At 48.5% G+C, this 16434-nt stretch overlaps 1 protein-coding gene across 4 annotated transcripts in view; it reads right to left on the bottom strand.

Moving 5' to 3' along the window:
- Positions 1-16434, bottom strand: part of SCAI (suppressor of cancer cell invasion) — a 97269-nt gene that overhangs the window by 33255 nt on the left and 47580 nt on the right. For all 4 annotated transcript variants that reach the window (XR_012897209.2, XM_075905696.2, XM_075905697.2 and 1 more), the window contains exons 4-6: positions 3148-3243; positions 1970-2056; positions 710-808 (exon numbers count right to left, since the gene is read on the bottom strand). Coding sequence is in view for 3 of the 4 variants with exons in the window: in XM_075905696.2 (XP_075761811.1) it covers positions 710-808; positions 1970-2056; positions 3148-3243 (282 nt within the window). In the remaining variant the exon portion in view is untranslated. The remainder of the gene's footprint in view (positions 1-709; positions 809-1969; positions 2057-3147; positions 3244-16434) is intronic.

Below are 16434 nucleotides of genomic sequence, written 5' to 3'. Positions count from 1 at the left end.
AGTTCTTGAGTGCCAGTAACAAACTGGGCAAACAATTCTCCACTGCAGCAATCAGTATAAAAATGGCTTCCTCAAAAAAAAAAAAAAAAATCCAAATCACTTCTTCCCCAATTCTAATTGGACAGAGGCCCGATCTCCCAGCCAGAACTGCCTGATTTCAGCCTTGCTCGAACTGAAGTCTCCTAGTCTCTCAGGAGCCTGAAGTGTTAAGACTACACCTCACAGCATCCTTTTCAACAAGTTCTGCTCAGGATTGCTCCCACCGGAGCATACTTCTCATTGCTTTCTAGAATAGTTAATGGATGGGGAGGACCACAATAGCAGCCTTAGCACACCTGACAAGGGTAAACTGCCAACATCAGTAAATATGAAGAAACTTGTTATTTTCTCTATTTGCTTCTGCATGAGAGAGAGTTAATCTCTCAGCTCTAGAACACTATGGAGGTAATTTCCAGGGATAGCACTAATACCAAGGGCTGGGAAGGACACAGATGAGCTGCTGAACCCAACTGCTAATCCCTCTAGACTTCACACATGGCTGGTGGTTCTACAATAAAGTATTTCATCAGGGTGGTTAGGATTAACAGAGACTTCCTGTACAGAGCTGCTCTTACCCCAGTTATTTTCCCTTAATCACAGTTTACAATTCAAGACTGCTTCTGCTCATTGCTCTAATCCTGAAAAAGTCAAGACGCTGGTGCAGGCGTACCTGTCCTCTTTATTGACTTGAGAGTAATACGATCTCTGTCTAATTGCAGAGTAGAAGGAGAAGGCCTCGTTCAGGTAGCTGGTTTCAGATGTGCGCAGGCTGTGGGAGAAACATATTACCTCACTGCTCCACTAACACATTACCTTCCTGCCACCCCCACTCCCGCCACCAACACACAAGATCGCTGAGTGGGTCAGACGCACTCTCAAGAGAGTGCCACAAAGTGTTTTCCAGTTCTAGCATGTGACTGGAGGGGATTCCAGAGCTTCAGTTTTATTTCAGTTTAAGGAAGGAGCCAGCAACAAAGATCAGATCTCAGTACATCATGCCCACACACGGGTGACAATCAACATGGAAGATTTAAGGGGAACAACAGTTTAAAAACCCCAACTAGTAACTAAATCAATATGCAGAGTCAGAAGCAACTTTAAAGTGACCGTTGAGGCAGAGAGGCAGATCTTTTCACAGTGTCAAAAGGCTCTAGCAGAATAATATTCGAGCATGAGGGTCACCTTTGGGATCCACTTTTTGATTCTGCAATGAATCTTCTGGGCCACAAAGGCTGAGAGTGGTCCCTCCTGTGGCCTCCTTGTACCAGTCCTGAGGGCATGTCTATACCAGAAACATACGTCAACCAGGTTAGGTCGACTTACAACCACTACAGTAATTACTGCTGTGGTTCATATTCCCAATACCTTCTTTCTGCAGGTGGTGCACGTCCTCACCAGGAGCGCTCCCACGGGCTGACAAGGCGTAGTGTGGGGGACTGAGAGCCTGGATAGCAGGAAGCCTGGCAGCTATACTTGAAGAGGCGGGCGAGGGCACAGCCCAGGTAGGAGTGGGGAACTCAGGTAGCAGATGGGCTCTAGCTGGAGCTCCCCAACCTGCACCAGTGGCAGCTGGGCTTTTGTCAGTTTCAGGGCTTCCACATAAAAGCCAACAGCTGATGTAGGTTACAACCTGTCTACTGGACAATGCAGGGCCCTAACTACACCAACATCAGCCCCTTGTGGAGAGAGTTGTGATGTTGGTGTAACAAGGCACTTACATCAGAAGGCTGTAGTGTGTATACTGGCATTAGGTCAACACAAGAAGTTTTACGTCGACCAAGCTTGAGTCACTCAAGAATACACATGGCACCTCCCAACCCCATCCTTCATTGCTGGCCCATGAAGGAAATTGTTCCACCACCATGTGTGCTGCATGGGGTCATGAGCAACACCACTTGTCCCCAGCAAGCACAGCAGCAGAGTCACTTACTAATAATGGTAGTAAAGCTGCCCAATCTTGGAGGCAATTTCCCCAATTTGCCAGCGCTTCAGCCCATATCGATTGTCCAGTACTTGTCTATTTCAAGCAAGAGAAAAGGAAGAGCATTAATAGATTCCATGCATTTCCCTGAAACCATCCAAATCCAAGGCAAAACACCATTAGAAGATCAAACCCTGCTTGCCTTACTTAAGTTGGTATTCAAAACAACAGCCCTTAGAGAAAGTTTTATACTCTACTAGGGCCCTTACAAGCCAGGCTGTGACAGAGCCGTGCGCACAGTAGCAGGGACACATTCCAAGACAAGGGATTCCACAGCACTATATGTTTCCTTGCAAAAAAGAGTGCGATAGCTAGAGGGATCATGGTGTTTCACAGATAAACATGGAAGAGGGTCATAGCTTCCTGAGGATGCTCAGAAGAGCCAGGTACAGCAAGATGTAAGAAGGTCAGAGCTCCACCTGGGCACACAGGTGCACTGCAGAGACCCTCAGCAGAGTAAGGCAATGTGCATGTGAGCAGGCTGGGAGGTTTTGCTTAAAAAAGTTACAAAGAGAAAAGATTATATGCAACATTCTTTGGTTTAAATTAAATGTAAACTCTTCAGGGCAGGAACTGTCTTCCTCTAAGCTGGGACAGAAAAATGGGACCCCAACACAGTTCCCACTAAGATGTGCAACTGCATGGCTGCACACAAAAAATTCTCTCCCCCGCCCCCTCCCACCTCCTCTGGAGCGCCGTGGCGCGTGAGGCTGGCTGAGACAGCGTGGTGAGGGAGCAGGGTGCCGGGACCTGCCACAGCTGCGTGGCGGGGGATGGAAGTGGCTTGCTCCAATGACTTAGGCTGTCACATGACAGGGGGGCCAGGGTGTGTTTTGGCAGCTGGGGCCGGAAATGGGATATGCCGCATGGCGGGAAGGGGGAGGGGCAGGATCTGCTTCAGCGGCCGGGAATGTGTGTGTTAATAACTTGGGTGCCACGGTGGCACACATCCAAACAAGTGCTCATGACCCCAATACTGTTGCACAAGCCAAAGCTCACTCCGCTCATCGCTGGAAAATCTTAAGAGGGAACACTGGACTCCAGTCCAGGTCTTTGGGCAATACCAGAATACAAGAAGAAACGCTGCAAATTATTTAAAGATGGGGTTCTCAGGAGCATTTTCTTACCTATGCTGCTGCTGAAATTTCCAGAGTTTGGTGTAAACATCAAAGGTTCGCCCAAAATAGGACTGCCACTGCTTCTGCCCATACTGAGGCAAATCTCTGCAACAGACAAATGCAGAGTAATTGCAGCACACATCCAGCAGCTGAGCAGCAAACTCAGTCAGAGATGGAACCGAGTTTGTTTGGGTGGCTGGGTTTTTTAAAGTTATTTTTTTTAAAAAAAAAAAAGGACTTGTGACATATTAGGACTAATCCACACTTGCACCATAGCAATTTCATGTCATGTCTTCACAGGCAGACCCGCTGCAATGCGTTCAGGAGAGATCTGGGATTAGGTTACTGGCCAGAACTTTGATTCATACTTGCTACAGCCCTGCCTCTGTAGCAGAGAGCCAAGACTCTGTAGCGTCTGCTCAGAGAGCCAAGCGTCTATTCCCACACCTGTTCTGTTAATCCTTACCCACGGGCAGAATTCTTTGGCCCCTGCGCAAACAGGGCTGGGCTTTCCATTAGTCACCAGCAATTTCCAGACACATGGGTAACAGCTTGAATATTTGCTAATGGTCAGTTTATCACGGTCTGAGAATAGGTGAAAAGGGCAAAGGTACGTAGAGATCTAGTGCCCTGAACTGCTGGGCATCATGACCCTGCATCCCATGCAATGTCATTTAATCTACAAGGCAACGCTAGTATCAGAGGCAAGAGGATAGGCTGGTGAGAGCCAGAATTCACCAGTACTTGGGACAGAGCCTTTTGGGGGCTAAGGTGTTTTCGCCTCTGGCAGCAAAGACTAATACCTAAGAACTACCACGGTTCTTCAAAATCACCCCCACATTCCACTCCAAACACACGCTGCCCCGCAAGGCGGTACACACTCATTTGCACATGCACAAATGCACACAACTCACCCAACATAACACAACCCACACACAAATCAGCCAACCAGCATTCACAATAGCCCCCAAAAGTCACCCTGAAGCCTTGAACATCATTCTATTGGGTACAGCCAAGAGCTCCTTTTGCTCAGAGCATCACCAGATTCATTCTATTTCCATCCAATTTTAAGTTCACGTTTATTGTCTTTAAATTCACAACTGTACGAATGACACTTGTGCAGTGGCACAGGCTTTCAGCTGCCAGGCTATCACTATGGAATGTGCAGGTACCACACACTAGAAGATTTACCAGGCATTACTCGGGTCCTTAAGTTTTGTTTTTTTGGAAAATAAAATGACAGTGTCCAGGCTTCATTCAAATCATCATTCGGGGTGAGGCTGGGGAGGAGGGTTCAGGTGCAGGCTGCCCCAGGGAGAGAGAGAACGACTCCAGCCCTCTCACCGCAGCAGCTTGGGGCCAGGTGAGAAGCATCTCTCCATGGCCACTGCAGCTCCAGCAGGCCCAGTGGGAGGAGGGATGCATGTCCCCTGGCTGGGGCAGGTCCAGGATCATCTGCCCCCTGCGCTCCCCAGTCACAGTGAGGAATGCAGCGAACTGTGCACTTTCCCCTCGCTCCCTGATGCAAGTGAACAGCCAGCAGTGTTCCCACCAGGGGAGGCGCCCCCAGCCTGCCCCTTTCGCCTGCCTGTTGATTCTGTCCCTTTCCTGTATGGTTTTAGGAGAAGCAATCCCATTCCGGGTATATCCTATTGTCCTGGCACAACCCAACCGAACCCTGACCTTGGTTTAAGTTATGGTAAGAGGAAGCTGCATACTGAACTTGGTGGTTCTAGCTCTTAACTGCTTAGGGGCAGTTCTTGAACAGACTGACAGACCGACACTCGCAAATATGCAGTAGATAGAGCAACATGTCGCATGTACTTGCCTCGTCCAGCTATGCCTGGGAACAGGGCATGGCTAGCTAGGGTGGGTGCAACTCACCGCTGTGGTGCCGCTGGCTGCTGTGGGAATTAGTGCTGCACCTGTGCATGCTTTTCCGGTGGCATCTTGCCACCGTCACTTCTGCTCCAGGGACCCTCTACAGGACACAACCCTGCAGCTGTGTCACACTGTTCTTGCCGCTTCCGGGAGAAGATATCACAATCGCTCCACCCAGCCACTCCCTCTGTGGTGAGTAGGGGCAGGGAGGACCTGGCCTGCCTACTATTCCAGGCCCTGGCCCATGGGTCCTGTAAGATGGCTGCCACTTGCTGCACCCCCTCTGACTTCTCTGAAGATCTCCTCGAGCCACTTCCCTGAGGCCCCCAGCACCCTCTTTATCCTTGCAGGGACCTGAGGCAATGTGCTTGCAGCACTGCTCAGTCTGGGGTGCTTGCTGACTTTCTTCTGCAAGGCAGCCAGACCTCAAGCTCCAGGATGAGACCAAGGCTGCTCTTATGTGAGCCTGCCCAGCCCTGGTTGGCTGCCTCCCTCCTGCGCAGCCTCCCAAGGGCTCTACTGTTAAGCCCAGTGTGGGGAAAAAGCCCCATTACATGCCAAAATATGCAACTACAGCAACAGTTGGTGGGAACTAATACTGTGTGGGAATTCCATGCCACGGGCTGTGCCGATGGAGATACACACACGTGTGTGTACAGACTGGGCGATTTAGAGAGGGGAAAGGAATTCATGTTTTCCAAGCTCTGTGACTGTTTTTCACCACAATGTGTCAAGACTCCTGAATCAGTGAAACACAAGAGAGTGTCTCTACATTTTGACTGCAATCCTGAAAACTCCAGAAGGAAACGGCAGGATGTCTGCCGCTCCTATGCTCTCAAGTGGCAAGTGGAAACTGCAACAAAAGCATTTATATGCACCAGTACTAAATATCATCCACAGTCAGGAACATACAACGGAGACTTCAGTTCTGCCCCAGAAGTGGGGAGACAGGTCAAACATGTCGTTGTCCGGTTACACTTGGACACTATGTTATATAGCCACTATTCCTGTCAGCAGAAGGAAGTTAATAATCCATGGAATGAAATTAAATGGTGCCCAGAGATCACCCCATAAAACAAATCTCACTGGAGGTGATGCCATGCAAGGGCAACTTTAGGATGGAACAACTGTTTCCAGATCCCTCCCTAAATTACAAGAGGCAGATCCATTTTCATAAAGCCTGCTCTTAGTCCAAGGCAAAGAGAATATCCATTTAATTCAAAGCTCCCGTGGATGTTAAAATGCAGTCTAATACATAAAAGGAATTTAAGAGGTTGCACTGAGGAATTGCCTTCTTTCCTCCTGAGAACTTCTGCTGCAAACAGGCTAGAAGCCAGTTCACCTGGAGCCTTCCTTCCCATTTTCCTGTAGCACTAAAAGAGATCCATCCTTTGAGTTGCAAACACACATTAACTGGCTGGAAACGTAATGCTCAGTGTACCCAAAAGGACATGGAATGTCCCAGAACGAGGGGGCCACAAATCACATTTAATTGAGATTTAATGTAACAAACATTTTGGGATGTCATGAAAAGAGTCTCCAAAAATAAGCTGCAAGGACAAGCCATGAATAATCCAATTCAACTCTTGGATAGCACTCTCCATTCTTCATCAAGGAATCTATTCTGCAAGGTGCATTTAACTGCCTCAGTCCTCTCAGTCTTAGGTCCTGCAATTCCATATGCAAACCAGTTATCCAATGTCACTGGAGTCAGCCAGCAGATGCCCGTACATAGAATCCTAGGGCTGGAAGAGCCCCAGGAGTCACCGAGTCCAGCCCCCTGCCCAAAGCAGGACCAACCCCAACTAAAGCATCCCCCCTCCAGGGCTTTGTCAAGCTTGGACTTAAACCTCTAGGGATGGAGACTCCACCCCCTCCCTAGGGAACCCAGCCCAGTGCTTCCCCACCTGCCTAGTAAAGTAGTTTTTCCTGATATCCAACCTAGACCTCCCGCAGTGCAACTTGAGACCATTGCTCCTTGTTCTGGCTCACACTGTGAAGCCACAGCACTTATATGAACAGAACAAATGCCAATGGGATGGCAGAGCATCACACTCACTACTGGAGACACCTCTGTAAGGAACAATACGGCTGAACTCACATTCCATGGTCCTTTTTCCTTCTGCCCCCCTCGCCCATCCCCTATTTCTTCAGAAACTGGGCTTTTAATAACGCCATTCATCGGAAGTAGGTTGTGCCCACAAAAGCTTATGATCCCATCTGTATGTTTTGTTAGTCTCTAAGGTGCTGCCGGACTATTCATTGTTGAAGTTTCCACGTTCCATGGGACACTTTATGGAAGCAGAGGTAGGGCCTTTGCTACCTTTACTGTCAATTGCCAGGTATTTGTTCTTAGCTATGTTATAAGGATTTTAATCTTTAAATTATCCAGACATGTTCCCAACCTTAATTTCACCCGAACAAAAAGCCTTTTGTGAGGGAATCACAAGGAGCTTGGCATGAATTCCATGGAGAAGACAAAAATATCCTAGCCTTGAAGTCTGCCCATTCAGCACAAACCTAGGGTGGAATTTCAAGGTAGGCACAGAGCCCACATGCAAAGCTACCAGAGTTTCCAGGAGATGTTACATTTAGTTGTTCTTGAATTGGGTCACGAATTTCTTCAGCAAGACCTACCCCAAATTAATCCGCTGGCTCACCTGCTCTACATACTGATAGCAAAGCAGTTCTATATACACAGGCGCTCTGATGCCTCCGCCCCAGCCCCCATTAACTTCAAAAAGAACAATTGCAACCCAGGGATCGAAGTTCTTTAACAGAGCCCAGCGATGCCCTTGAGATGTGCTGTCACAACAGGAGGTGGACACCCCTCACCTCTCCTTTGCTACTACGTAGCTTAGGACTAGTTTTTACAGACAGGCCCCCTCCCTGCACAGGAGATGATCTGTGCTGGAAGGCACGTGGGAAGTGACCACTATGGGAACGCAGCTTCTGCGGACCATGCAGGAGAAAGGCAGCAGAGTGGGATTTCCACAGCTGTTTATCTGTATCCTGGACCCTTTACCCCATTCGTGGGCAGAAGTGGGTTGTGCCCACGAAAGCTCATGATCCCATCGGCATTGTCTGTTGGTTTCTAAGGTGCTGAGGAACTACTGATTTTTATCAAGTTTTTTCAGTTCCAGACTAACACAGCTACCCCTCTGAGACACAGCAGAAAGGAGCAACATTGTTGTTTGTAATCTCTTTAACAGCTCTCCAAGTGGGATAGGAAATTAATATTGCTATGCTTATCAGCCAACTCTATTTCCCACACAGCATGAGGGAAACCGGCTGTCTTATTTCATGCAAAGTGAATCAGTCGTTGGCGTTCTCCCCTACCAGCCTGGAAAGCCATTTCAACTGCTGTTGCTTTTGTGATGCTGATGCCTAGCAGCTAGGCAGGAACTAGCCAGAAAGCAGGTCCTGACAGACTCTGAGTTAGCCACTCCCTGCCTCAGATGCAAACTGAGTCAGGTCTGAGTAGGATTCCATATGGCCACTGGGCCTTCAGTGCGGGAACAGAGAAGCTGCACGAGCTGCCAGACAGCAACAAATGGGACAACTTTACTATAGGAAGTCCTAGCAAATCTCTGCATTTGTTTTCTGAAAAACCCTGACCCTTCCAAACTCTAAAGCATTCTCTCCAGCTACAGACTGCCCCGGTTGGCAAGGAATAGCTGCGGCGCAGCCCCTTGCTACAGACCTCACGCTGTTTTATCACAAGCTGCATCCTCCACAGAGAACTGGAGCCAGTGCTGGGGGGAAACCAGCTTACAAGTCATACTACTGTCTCTGCAGTGCTGCCTGCCTCCCCCACTGCTGTGGGAGATGTGGAAGCAGGGGAAGCTGCTACGAAGCAGCCTCTGCTTGCATTGGGCCAAGACTACTCCAGCAGCAGCCCCTGTTCACAGCAGCCTGGACCCCTGAAGAGGGGCTTCTGGACCCGGCGTGAGCCGGAACTGAGCAGTTCCAGCTCGCACTGGTCCTAGTGGCTCTTACTACATTAAAAATGCAGAGCCACAGCGGTCCAGAGCAGGCGTGAGCTAGGACTGATCAGTCCCAGCTCGAGCCGGCTTTAGCGACTACCCCCACTGCAGCTCTGCAGAGCGGCTCCTTATCGACTAATCGTGTAGTCGTGTGTACAATTTGTATCGACTACACGATTAGCTAAATAACTGCTCTTTAACATACTTAAGAAGCAGCCCTCTTCCCCTCCCCCACCTATTCCTTCACATTTCGGCCATTTCAGGTCCATCACACAGCGAACAGAAAATGTAGCTTTAAACAAGGAAAAGATGAAGCATTTGCATGCTACATTCTTGACTTGTAACGTAGTGAACTGACATGTTACCCTTCTCCTCATCCCAACCAGCCTATCTACCCTATAAGCTGCTTGGCTGCTCAATGGGAAGAAAGCCCCTCTTATCTGGTCCTACTTGAGCTGCTGCAGCTGGGTGAGTCCTCTTCATGCTTCACCCTGAGGAGCCTGCATCCCAGACCCCTTATTCCTGGCCCCCCTGTATGCTAACCTTCTGCTGTAGGCTTGAGCCTCTTTTTGCTCCCCAAGCCTCTCATCCCTAGCCCAAATCCAGAGCCCACACCCCAGCTAACACTATCACCCCAACCCTCTGCCCCAACCCTTAGCCCCCTCCCATGCTCCAAACCCCTCAGCCCCACATAACCTCCATGTTGGTGCACATAACATTAATTCTGCACATGGATGTAAAAAATGAGGGGGAACATTGCTGTCCATTCCCTACTATTTTGTACACATGGAATTTCCATGCAAGCCCAAACATTCCTATCTGATCCAAAGCTTCCCAGACAGTTCAGTGCTTTGCATTCTCATGGATTAATGGCCTCTTGCCAGGACTGAAGCACTGTAACATGTACATGTTGGGCCGCTACGGTGGATAGAAATTGCTGCACGTTTACATTTCAAGCAGCAGGCGAGCCTAATTACAGCTGGCACAGCCAGGTACCATGCCATTCCTGGGCTCCCCTGGGAACAAGAGTGTCTCCATGGAAACCAGCACCAGCACTTTTGATAATGTCCTGACAGCATCATAATAAAATTTCATTAGTGGCAGTTCAACCCCACAGCACTGTCGAGCACTGGTCTGCAGGGCAGAGCTGCTCTTGCCATCACCACCCTCCCGCCCATTTGTCGTGTGTTCTGCACATCATTCCTGCCGCCTTCCCCAGGAACTACCCTCATCCCTTTCCAGGAACCTTTCTGTTCAGATGCTCACAAGGAGGAGAAGGGCCGTTTAGTGACAAACAACTATTATGGTAACGCTTTTGAATAGTACAGAACTCAGGGCCTGCAGATGGGCCCTGTTTGTTGAGGAAAGGATGCCGTGGTCTCCAGCCTTTTTATCCACATGATCACTTTTTCAATTTAAGTGCAATGTCCGATCTACCTCAAACCCAAATACCCAGTCCCACTTCCTTCCCGTCCCTTCTTTGAGGCCCTGTCCCAGCTCCACTCTTCTCCGAGGCCTCACCCTACTCACTTCATCCCCCTTCCTCCTCCATCCTCACTCACTTTCACCATGCAGGGGGTTGGCAAGCAGGCTCTGGTCTTGGGCCAAGGAGTTTGGCGTATGGAAGGGTTAGCCCAGGGCAGGAGATTGGGTTCCAGGAGGGGTTTCAGAGTGCAAGCTCTGGGAAGGAGTTTGGGTGCAGGGGGACTCACGTCTGGATTAGGGTATTCAACATTTAATCAATCTGAATGGGCTGTCTGGCAGTTTCTCCTTCCCACCTGCCCACTGAGGCAGACATGGACAATGGCACAAGCTACAAATACGACGCACAACGGCAAGGTACTCTGCTATTCCAGGCACTACAACAAGGCAATGGGCATCACAAAGCAAAGGCGTAATGGGGATCGACAACGACCTGTTGCTCTCCTTCCCTGCAGCCTTCTCCCTCTTCTTTCCATGCCCCCAGCCCAGTGTCTCTGCCACAGAAGGACAAGCACAATATGCAGAAGGGACTGAGGATGAGCACAGCAAAAAGATATTATCTAGAGTTTACTACTAAGCCCTCCAATTGGAATGGTAAAATAAGATTCAGATTTGTGGACATCCCTAACACTCAGTCGGAATGAGTGAAATCCCACAACTGCCCCTGGGGCATGGCACACACTATGCTGTGGTCTATTGGTCCACATACTGCATGGAGATAGATGATAGGAAAAGTTGGGGTGAACTTAGGCCCCGCATGGAAGTTTCCCACAGTTCTTTCTATGACCTTCTTGTGTATTCAGACATTCATTTGCCATCAGTGGTATGCTGGCAGAGGCTAGAGTTGACCTGGTTGAAAGCACGTTAAAGAATATTTCTTTTGGCTAATGCTACATGGAAGCTGTCACAGAGGGACACAGCTCAGACCGAGTAAAAGGCCTACAAAACCCAAGACGACTGTCAACAGGCCTGTAGCAGTAACGCTAGGAGCATGAGCTGCACTTGAATTGAACAGAGACTCCAGAATGATGTGTAACACAGGGAGGTGAAGGGTTATGTGCTTGTCTAGTAGGGATGTCAATGTTGTAACTGTGTACACGGTTAACCAATGAGCTTGGGCTCACTGACTAACTTCCAGAGTTACACACAGACTCCTGGTATGCACAGAGAGCCAGTTAAAAGCCAGCTCACAGGGCACTCCAGCTCTGGGAAGTCACCTTCCCCACACACTGCTGCCTCTGATACAGAGGCAGCAGCACAGAGGTGCAAATGGGAGCTGGTGCATGAGGGGAGCCGCCTGCCCCCCCACATGTGTAACCAGTTACATGTTTATTTGCTTAAAACATTTTAACATCCCTATTATCTAGTCAGTCAGTCACACACGCACTCAGCTAGGACCAACCCTTGCCTCCCACACCCAGACACTCGGACTGTGCAGTAACTCCCAAGTAGCACAACCTCCTCACTAACAAGCTACTGTGAGCTAGAAACTGTTTTGTGGGGTTATTGCTGTACACCATTGCTCAACTGTTCAAGCCAACACACAGGTAACAATCAACAGGCAACGTGAAGGCAAACCCCCCCCCCCGAACTGTTAAAGAAATTAAATTACATTGTAACTACAAACTGGGTAAACAAATTCCCTGTTTGTACCAGTAATAATTTAGATCAGACACACTGACCTCTGAGGATAGGACAAGAAGCAATGGGCTTAAATTGCAGCAAGGGAGGTTCAGGTTGGACATTTGGAAAAACTTCCAAACTGTCAGGGTGGTGAAACACTGGAATAAATTGCCTAGGGGAGTTGTAGAATCTCCATCCCTGCAGATATTTAAGAGCAGGTTGGACAAACACCTGTCTGGGATGGTCTAGAGTATACGGTGCTCGGTCCCTGCTGCGAGGACAGAAGACTTGACTCGACGACCTCTCGAGGTCCCTTCCAGTTGTAGTGTTCTAGGATTCTCTGTAGAGAGGCCTCATTGGTATTGTCACTAGTACCAATATCTGTTTTACTGCCACAGTGCTACGCATAGGAGGACATGCTATAGCAATGCCTATCCCAGCACTTCAAAGCACTCAGCCTACTCCCAGGTGATAAAGGTAATTGCCTAATAGGAGTATGTTGCTCTCTGTGATGCCGAAGTGAAAGGGCCAGGCACCACCAAACTGAAGAAAGACTGTTATACTGGGATATAAAGTAGTGTCATTTGTAAACACTCACCCAAATAAATTCCATATCCATATACAAGAAGAATCTGGGAGTTCCTCCAAGGCTCAATCATAAAACTACATTCCTTAAAGTCCTAACAATCCAGGCCACACCTACAATCAACTGGCAAATAAAATCTGTGCACCAGCCATACGAGGGAATGTGCCCACCAAGGGACACGCATGCATGATGATAAAGTACGGTAACGTAACAGTGTTTAGCCCACTGAGTCATTTTCACGCATTATGCTTTTCTGGGATGACGGGTAAACATCCTCCCCATATAAAGGCAAAAAGTGGGGGAACGTAGTTGGAAGTGAGCCAGAAACAGAAGCCTGGTATGAGGCCAGAGGCCTGAACCAAAGAAGGGGTCAAGCCTTGTGGCTACAAAGCAAAGAAGCCAAGTGAGCAGAGGTCCAACTCTGCCTGCCGCAAGCTCAAAGAATCTGGCAAGAACAGGGCTGACGTTGCAGAAACATACATTCCTAAGAAGTGCTAGGGTAGGCACAACACACACACGCTAACACATTCCAGAAGGATGGTACCAGAACACCCTAGGCAAGCATGGTATAAACTCCTCCCCCCAAAAGGTAACAGGAACATGCTGACCCATCCTCAAGATAAAGGTTAGGATTGCAGCACAACAAATAGAGATGTTTTGATGGAACCAACAGATACAATGGGTGACACCCGATACACCAGAGGAGCAATCAGTAACTCATTTGTGTTGGTGGGGAAAAAAAGGGAGTCTCCAAAGGAGGGTCTTTGGCTGGTCTAGGGGATATGGAAAGTCCTGCTATTAAACTGTGCTAGTCCTTTGCAATGGGACTGTACGTACTGCTGCACCTGTTACCATGGAGCCAGACATTAGGACCGTGCTTCATTGACAATCACTTGACCCCCAAAGTGCCTTTGCTACAAAGGGGGCTGTCATTATTGGGCAGTACAATCAAGACCCGCTGGGCCAACCAGCTGCCCGGAGCTGGAACAGCATGCACTCAGCCCAACATCTAGCCACCTATAGTGTCAATCAACAAAAGCAGGGCAGAGGCTGGCAGTCCCACCAGCTGGGCACTTCCTGGCACGTTGCACCATCATTCCAATCCCAGGGAAAGCCAAGGGAAAACAGACCTGGACATCTGCAAGGAAGTCAGTCAGTTTTGACATGTACAGCCAAGAATGTTTATGAAGGGAGGCAAGTGCTGCAACAGAACACGCCCCCCCTCCACCATCTAAATACAAACAATTTTAGCCGCTACAGTAGCAAAAGGACAGCAGCAGCCTTAGCCACCAGTAAGAGCAGAACATGTTCTTGTGAGCAGCAACCTTTCTAACAGGTTTTTCCCAAATGCTGTATTTGGCAACCGACCTGGGAAGAGAGGAAGGAAATGCTAGAGAAACAAAGAGACGTGGCAGGCTGGGCCCCACCATCCTGGCAGCAGCAAGAGTGAAAAAACTGCCAACACAGAGCCATAAACTGGGCTCTCTGCAGCTTTAGAGTTTAGAAGAATTTTCAGGAAGGAAACCCCCAGCATGAAACATTGTAGGTCTCATACCGCTGCCCAGAAGTGGCAGAAGCCATCACCTGAGTCACACAGAGGGAAGGCATGTACAGGAGAAGCCAATGCTGAGCTGAGCAATTGGGATGTGAAGCCTTTTCCAGGCAAACCAGAAGGGGACAGATAACGTGCTCAGGAGGTACCACAGAGAGAAGTTACAGCAATGCATCACCACAAGCCCCAGGCTCACAGAAAACGCAGCTGTGAGGAGCATTGTGTGTACAATGGCAAGTGATTTCTGCGCATGAGGAGACTGCAATAGCTGGGTATTTTGCTTCAGAGAAACCCGTGCACTGGCACACTTGAGAAACCATCTGAGCTTGTTGACTGGAGTCCACCATCTTATATTGACTGCTCAAACCCACTGGTCTTTTCTATTTCCTGTTATTCAGCTAAGTGAGAAGGGATTCTTGTCCCCAGCATACCAGTTACAGTTAACAAAATCCTGATCCTCTATAGATCAGCAGGAAACACACACAGCATGAAGCTGCAGCAACGGCTTTTTCAGAGAGAAGGCGCAACTGCCCCGTGGCAGATCGCAGCGTCTCTTTCTGGTTCTTAACCTGAACTTTCCTCAAGCTCCAAGACACAAGAAGTTCTGATTTGTTCCCTACGGGGTCTCAGGGCCACAGCCAAAAGCAGGCTGTGACCTAAGGATTACTGGACAGGACATATGGTGCCAGAAGCCAAGTGAGAAACCTGGGACTCAGGATTTTTCAGTCCTAGTGTACCAGAGTCCACTTCCTTAGAATGCTATGTACGGTCATGGAGTCTTTTGCTAGTCTACTTCCCATTTGCTTTATTGATCATATTTTGAAGCACAGGCTGTTTGGCATTTGAAAATCCAGTTCACACAAATTGTAGATCAATGGTTGAGGAAAAAGGGGCAGAGAACATCTTTGCTAACCATCTGTGTTTGAATACCAGCAATCCATACAGCCCTCAACACACAGTATTACCAGTCAGACATTGAATTGCCAGGGAGACCGTGGCTCTAATCAGTGTTGCTCAAGAGATTCCACAGAGAAGTTAAGAAATAAAGTTTGTAACATACAAACATCAGCCCTGAGGGAATTCCCTACGTTGTGCAACAGGTATGCCCTCCTCACTGTGCACGCTCCAACTCCCATCGCACAAACACGGCAGGACTCTTGTCACACCTTGCACTGGCTCAAACAAGACAGCAAAGACTTTCAATCCTTAATCTTGCCCTACAGATAAGATTCGCTTGGGCAACGGCCTTGAGCTGTGTCCCGAGCAAAAACTGAATCTGTGCCAGCAGAAAGTAACTCTGCCCCAGCGTTCCCTGTCAGCTGGGCACTTGTGCAGCTGCTCAGCAGAGATTTCAGTGCTGTGCAGCTGATCAGCAGAGCACTCACACCAAGATTTGGGTTTCTACTAGTGGTGCACATTTGCACATGCCTCTGTGCACATAAAAATTTATTCTGCGCATAGAGGAAAAACTCCACCCATGGATGGAAAAGATTAGCGGGAACACTGCTCTGCACCCCTTAAAAATGAGACCATCCCCAGCCTGGCCTCTATGTTAACTGAGGCACAAAAGAAAGTGATGTGTCCCAAGCTCACGCGGGAGTCAACAGCAAAGCAGAGACTAGAACTTGGGGTTCATGACTTGTGTTTCACCAGTGTTTTAACTATAAACCACCATCTTAAGATTCAAAGTTATCTTGCTGGGTTATGCAATTCTCTGCTACTGCAGACAACCATTTAGGGTGAAAATATAAAGTGAGTAACCTGAAGTCCAAAAAGTCAGCCAGCACTGTCCAGGAGAACTGGCTGTGATTCACTCTGGAGCTATTTATCTGGGTAAGGCATCCCTGTTAAGTCTCACAAGGAACTTTCCCCAGGGCAGGACTGAGAGCATGGATTCTCAGTTAAAAGTTGGCTCCCCGCACACACCAGCTCCCAGGGAGCCTCCTGCCACTCTGCACTGTCACACACAGAGACCTGGCTGACTGCCTCTCCCTGTGTAACAGCTGAAGTTTTCAGCAGTTACATTTACTTAATTACACTCATTTTAACATTCCTACTAAATACTAGGGCTCTCAAGCAGTTCAAATGTTTGGGATTAATTGCACTGCTAAACAACAGAATGCCACTTATTTAAATATGTTTAGATATTTTCAACTTCAAATATTTTGATTTCTATGTATTCTATG

This window comes from Pelodiscus sinensis, chromosome 23 (assembly GCF_052426305.1).
Source record: "Pelodiscus sinensis isolate ZL-2025 chromosome 23, ASM5242630v1, whole genome shotgun sequence".
Lineage (NCBI taxonomy): Eukaryota > Metazoa > Chordata > Testudines > Trionychidae > Pelodiscus > Pelodiscus sinensis.
This window is presented reverse-complemented; position numbering and strand designations above follow the sequence as displayed.